At 41.9% G+C, this 6,926-nt stretch overlaps 1 protein-coding gene across 1 annotated transcript in view; it reads left to right on the forward strand.

Annotated features, from left to right (window-relative positions):
* cntln (centlein, centrosomal protein) overlaps positions 1 to 6,926 on the forward strand; it is an 83,858-nt gene that overhangs the window by 19,685 nt on the left and 57,247 nt on the right. Inside the window, exon 10 of the mRNA XM_035659411.1 lies at positions 1,940 to 2,080. Within this exon, the coding sequence (XP_035515304.1) occupies positions 1,940 to 2,080 (141 nt within the window). The remainder of the gene's footprint in view (positions 1 to 1,939; positions 2,081 to 6,926) is intronic.

The following is a 6,926-nucleotide window of genomic DNA, read 5'->3' on the forward strand; positions in this document are numbered from 1 at the left end:
CCCCTTCCCCCCCTCCCCCCCCCCCCCATCGCTTGCTCTTTTTTTCACTGCACCTGCATGCTCACTTCTTCTCTTTCAATCTCCTGCTCTCTTCCTGCCTATTGCTTCCATTAAGGTGCTTGTGATATGTTTATTTTTTTCCCTTTTACATATTTACTCCTTTACTGTCTCACAGTGTTCTGTTTTTTGCTGGATGAAAATCAGGATGGGGATGAGAGAGATTGTGAGAGGGAAAAAACCTCAGACACTCCCACATCAGTTAATTTCTAAATTGCTTTATGTAGCTGATGCCGAAAAACCAAGTCCGTCCTCCTGACTGCCTAGAAATTATAAATAATTGTAACAGATGCGCCAATATGGCCGGCCTCCAATAAACGAGGCCCCAGATAATTTGACCAACCCCCTTTGACAGGCCAATTTAATAAAACATGAACAAAATCTTCCTCACTAATAATTTATCATCCCCTCTCCTCCCCTTTGGTTAAAGTTGATTACCCTGGCAGTTAACAAGGTCACGCCCAGATGCCAGGTTTCTGATAATGCAATCAGGACTCATTGGAAAAAAGGTGATGACATCCTGTGCGGTTTTCTTCAGTATCGGGCCTCCCTGTACAACAGAGTTGTGAAGGCCTCTGTTTTTCTAAAGGCATTGATTTGATGTGTTGAGTAGAAGTGTTGTTGATAGCAGCAGGTGATGATTTCTTTTTGTGTTTCACACTTTTTTATTAAGGATTTAAGAAAAGGAAGGTGAGAATATATGCAGTAAGGTGGTGGAGTGTTAACTTCAAGATAAAGGACTCATGCATTAACTAAGCTTATACAAAGTGTATATACTGTATATGCCCTTTGACTCTAGAGTAAATGTGTCTCTAAAACAGAATGCATCCTGTCCCTCAAAGCCACCCTTTCTGAACACGCAAACATCCATAAAGGGCTTAACTGTTCATAACAGAAGCAGCAAAAGTGTGAAGATAGAATGTCACTTTTAAGTGACATGGACATAATAAAATCAATACTTGAGCGGTTGCATTATGGGATTGTACGTGTGTGAGTGCATTCATTAGTGGATGTGTGTGTGCATCACAACCTGCTCCTCTGTTGGTGGGCCGTCTGCTTTATCCTTGTCCCCTTTAGTTTGTTTTGGTAGTCCCTGCTGTGTGCTGAGGTGTGCAGATGCTGCTACGACACTGGCTAATAGACACTGATAAATAGATGGGCCATGGATGCACACTCACCATAATTCTGGAGGTGGTAGATAGCTGTCCCACTGCCACATGGCATGTGGTTGTTGACTTCGGCATTATGAAAATATCATTCGGACATCCAGTATGCAAGGGTTAGTCTGTTGAACTTAAAACTCTGAATTGATTTTGACAACTGCTGTTAATTCAATTCTGGTAATAATATTACCTGCTTAATTTACCATTTTGATATGTTTCAAAGACTAATTCCAACACAGAAGGTGACTGAATGGCTGTTTGGTTTCTCTTTTTGTTTGTTTTATGTTTTTGGTTTTCTAATAATGGCCAACAGCCAATAAAAACTGTGAACATTGAGTAGGAACCTGTCAGCTTAATGTTAATGCCTTTGTTTATAACCTGGTTTGGTAAGGCTGGCACTAGCATGCAGTAAGCACCATAAAAAATATTTTCAAGGCATTATGATACGTCACAGATTATGGATCATTACTTCTACCTACATGAGAACATCGATCCGGTTGAATCTGACACGTTGAACATACTGTGTCAAATTACTATGAAGTCTGATAAGTTTGAAGCATATTCCAGGCCCTACTCCCGAGCAAGCCAGGTCCCCATAACTTTGGATTCACAATTTGCTGTGTCACTTTCACTGCACCACATAGGTCTGTCTTGCTCTCTTTTTCTCGTTTCTCAGCCACAAACACAAACACACCTGCATTGTGTCTCTTTTCTTACAGGCGGTGGTGTCAGAGCAGGTTGATGCTGCAGCTCAGAGGTCTATCCCTGATTCTGACTGGGCCTCCACCCGAGGCTCAGATCCCAGGCCAGAGGATAAGACCCTTCAACGTAGATCCACCATTTCCGTTAGAAGACAGAAGGTAGGTTAGAACACACTACTGCCAATTATGACAAAGACAGCATGTGGGTGAGCAGCTAACCTGCCCACACTTATCCGTTACCACTTCTCTCAGATTAGATCAAAGCCATAGAGAAGGGATATGAAGGAAATGGTCTGTTGAGAATCATGTGATTTATCAGACCCTGCCTCTGCCAACCTTTGTCCTGAACTCCCCAACACAGACAGAGACACACACACACCACACCACACCACCACACACACACACACAACACACACACCACACACACACACACCACACACACACACACACACACAGAGATGCCCCTCCTACTGTGACCAGGCCGACGTGTGCTGCTGGTTTCACGCATGCCTTGGGCTCAGGCACTGGCTAATTTACCGCTTCAGCAGTACATTATGAACAAGAAAGAAGCTTTTGATCTTCTCAGTATTCCACTCATAAGTTTGGCAGGACATGTTTCTAGATGGCCTCACTCACTCTAAAGCTGGCCTGAAGACACATTGTTTGATTTATACAGCTGTCCTCATTATAGCTTCAGTGGAAGTGCTTCTGTTCTGGCAGTTTATACATGTAATGTAATTATTTTGTACAAAATAAATAAACAGTATTGACATCATTTGATGTGCTTCCCTGTTCTGGGGGCTCTGCTATATTTGCCCTAGGATACAGACACACACACTCTCCCCTCTCTCAATCTCTCTCCTCTCCTCTCACCACCACTCCACACACACACACACACACAGACAATCTGTCTGTTGTTATGTTACTATTAATTATTGAGAAATGTGCTAATTTTGATCCTAGTGCCGATACTTAAAATTAGAGTTGGACTATAATGCATTCTTCACACAATACATTTTTGATACATTTTTATGCTGAATAGAAACATGATTCATAATCAGATTTATAAATGTTTAAATTAGTGTGTCTAACACATTGTGTGCATCTTGTCATTTTTAACAGACAATCTAAACTAATCTATCTCAGGGGTCCCCCAAAAAAGTTGTAAGGTCCGGCGGCTCGGCTTTACCAGGAAAGGCTGCTCGTCGACTGTACTGTGTTGACCCTGAGGCTGGGCTAACTTTGTTGACTCTGTGGAGCCGCGAATGTTAGCAGGTTCTGCCGGGCATGTATATATAGATGGCACTTAGCCTTCCTCCCGCTCACTACTTGGGATCATGAATCCCATATTAGGCATTATTTCATATTTCACAGATGAGACAAAACGTTTTTTCCCTGTTAATTCCCTGTCTCTACAGTAGGAGTGGTCAGACATTCTTTACTCAACCAGACACCAGTCATGTGGCACAGTGGCATGTTATTCTCTTCAGCCAATATTTGACCCTCCCTCTCCCCACAAAACTTACAAGAGTTTTAAAACTTAAAGTAACCATCACATCTACAATCAAACCTTTAAGTTAAACCTTACTGTCATTAAAAACATTTTGAGTAGTTGTCACTGTTGGCTGCTTAATATCCAAATATGATGATGCTCCAAAGAAACCATAAACCTGTTATGCTTCATTACATTCCATTTACACAATTATATAAATTGGCAAGGTCAAAAGCTGTTGAAATGAGCCTTCTGCGCAGCCTACTGCTACCACCTAGGACACAATTTGCAGCTCTTTCAGTAAGTACCTAAAGTGAAGTATGATTATTTGCTAAACTGTTCACAGTTCTACATGGCTTGCAATTTGCTACATACAGTAAGTGTTAAACTGATGTTTTCATAGTTTAACTGAACAAAAATTGGAAAAAATGACTAAGAGGGAAGTAACTTAATCAATGATTAATACAAGTTAAGTTTAGTGATATTTATTAAATTCAAACCCATCTAGAGTTCTGCCATAGAAATTAAATTGACCAAGACCAATCATCTGAATTACACAGGCTAGCCCATCTCCTTTTATAACAACCTGCCCCTACACAAAATTCTTGCTTTCTTGCTTTCTGTGAACATCACTTGGACCCTTGTGCTGTCCAGACTTTTGAATTATTCATCTTTCTGTTCATCAATGCAGTCGTCAAGGTAGTCTCTGGACATGGATTATTGGTGTCGACATATTCATTTATTCTTTGGAGAAAACGTTCCTTTTTTCCCGGTTGTGTTGTCACCTTATAGTGCAGGCTAGCACTGCAAGGTGAGCTTGTGTGTTCATAGCTACTGCTAGCCGTCAAGGTTTTTCATTAGCTACTCTGTCTACCACCGTATCCTCTCAGGGTAAGCTGATAGTGGCAAGGTATAGGATGTTGCATCCTGCCATTGTCCAGCCACTTGTGGGTTTATCATCTGTGGAAAAGGAACCCCATCCTCTGTGCTTTGAGCCTACCTTACCAGTTAGACTTCTGGAGCGTCACTTGTCGATTGGGCCTTGCCTCAAAGTCCCTTCACTCCCTTGCACCCACGTAAGGTCAACCGGGTGTGTATTGCGTATGAGATGATAAGGGGGAAGAGAGTAACCAGCTCTTGGGCCTTTTCTGATAGAAGAAAACCTCTATCTCACCATAGTCTGTCACACTGGGTAGTAGATGATATTAGTTTGGCTTATGAAAGCGGTGGATTGCAGCCTGAGGAGCCAGCAGCTAATTCCACCAGAGGTATGGCAACCTCATGGGCCCTGTTTATGGGCATTTCTGTGGGTGATATTTGTACTGCTGTGAGCTGGGCATCCCCACAAACATTTATTTGGTTTTACTGCCTTGACTTGACAGCCTCTTCGTTGGTTCACTATTTCCTTAGTGTGGATTCATTGTATTTGTGTATTGCCTATATGTGGTTTTAATCCTTCCTGGGTCAAATGGGCATCAGAGCATGCAATTCAGGAATGGGCCACATCTCCCATAGTGAGATACAGTGCGATGTTCGGAAGGGTAATCCCAGTTCTCTGAGAACTCAGTGAAGTATCTAAAGCACTGCCCTGCTTGTATATATTGGAGAACCTGGAAGAAAGTAGTGAAATGTCTGTGTGTGGTCATGCCAGAAAACGCTTCCTATGGTGAGATAGCGCACTCAGAGAACTGCGGTTACGCTGGCAACCAAACTTTTTCAGAAAGTTTTCACAGCATACCATTCACTTAGGCATTGCGTTTGTGAGTGGATTTCTTATAGGCACTGCACCACAACATGTTGTTTACCTGCAACTTTCAGTTTTCAGGTCACCTGATCTTATATTAGTTGTTTGACAATGTATCTTTTGAAATGATTTTGAAATGAATGATTTTTTTTTTATAGATTTTTGCAATGGTGTACATTTGCTTTGTGTTTATGTTTGCAGCCATGTGTTTACATGTCGATGTATGTCTATCTATCTATGACTGTGTCCTATCCTGTGCTTCAGTGTGTGTGCACATCATTCCTATTTGCCCAGGAATTCGAACAAGTTCAGCTTTGAGAGCTCCAGACGCACACATGACACGCTGCTGCAATCATAAAGAAGCCCATTGATGACAGTGACCCCTCTCTCCGGGAGATGGAGAGAGAGCGGGTGGAGGAGAGGTTAAGGGAAGAGGGAGGCAGTCGATGAAATGTTTCTTCTTTGCTTTACAGCCAGTGACACTGACCCCTCAGTAAATAAGAGTTTTAGTCTTGCTTGCATACAGACTCTGTTTAGATATGGGCCTCTCTCCTCATTTCCCTCCTACTGTATGCCCTCCTCCCCTCCATCTGTATTGCACTCTCATGTTTACAGAGCCATTACAGGGTGCGATGCACAGGTCAGGCCACGGCCGCCAACCAGCTGCCGAACTGAGGTAGATAGCGGGCACATCTTTCTTTGCCTCGTGTTCTGTTTTGTATCTTACAGGCCTGTCTTGTGGAACATTAACAACAATGTCACAACATAGAGCTTCCCACACAAACAGAAGGCATTCATGCGTCTTCTGAACCTGTGGCAGACAGGCGTCCAACTGGACCAGGGAGAACATCTGCAGCAAATCTCAGTCATTAGTTAGTGTCGCCATGTCATTTTCCTCTGTACTCCTTGTAGACAAAGCACACAGCAGTTTATCTCCTCTGGTTCTCACATACAGAGGAACACTAATATTGGAATATTGTTAAAGAAAATCCTACCCAAAATATACTACTACCTATTTACTATTTAAAATCCATCCTCAATAAGACATGCTTTATAGTTGGTCATCTTTACTTTTAAGTTTAGGGCTTTTAGTTGATTTGGATTCCCCTTTTGGCCTCTCTGTTTCCCCATTGGACATACAAGCTAAGCCAGTTGGCCTGCCACTCATCAGGAATATGCAGATCAATCTGCTAATTAGTTGCATAGAGTCATTAAGGCTGAGTTAGAACACATGGTTGGCACCCATGCAGGCATGATAGCAGAACCTGGCACACCAGGTCACTGGAGTCAACTGTAGCCCAAGGGCACATTCCCAATTACACTAGCATACTTAGAATTTTTTGTCACAGGCAGATATTACAAATATGCATACTGTGGTGATGTGAAAACAAACATGCTGTGACTAGACAAGTTGACAATTTGAATGTCAACATTATCAACAATTATCATTATGCTTCTAATATGCTTCCAACTATTTGTTACAGCCTTCGTTACAATTACTTAATATTTTCATAATATCAACCCACATTTTTGGCCAGCATTTTTCATTCCAGTTAAAGGTCCAGTGTGTAACATTAAGAGGCTCTATTAGAGACAGAAATGAAATATGATCTTCATAGGTATGTTTTCATTAGTTTAATATATGAATTGCTGTGTTTGGATTTTTTTTTTACCATAGAATGAACAGTTTTTCTTTACAGACACCGGATTGCCTTCCATGGCCATTTTGAACCTCCATGTTTCTGCAGTAGCCCAGCACGGACAAACCA

This window comes from Morone saxatilis, unplaced genomic scaffold, assembly GCF_004916995.1.
Source record: "Morone saxatilis isolate NCDOM2014 unplaced genomic scaffold, NCSU_SB_2.0 Contig17, whole genome shotgun sequence".
NCBI classification, from domain to species: domain Eukaryota; kingdom Metazoa; phylum Chordata; class Actinopteri; family Moronidae; genus Morone; species Morone saxatilis.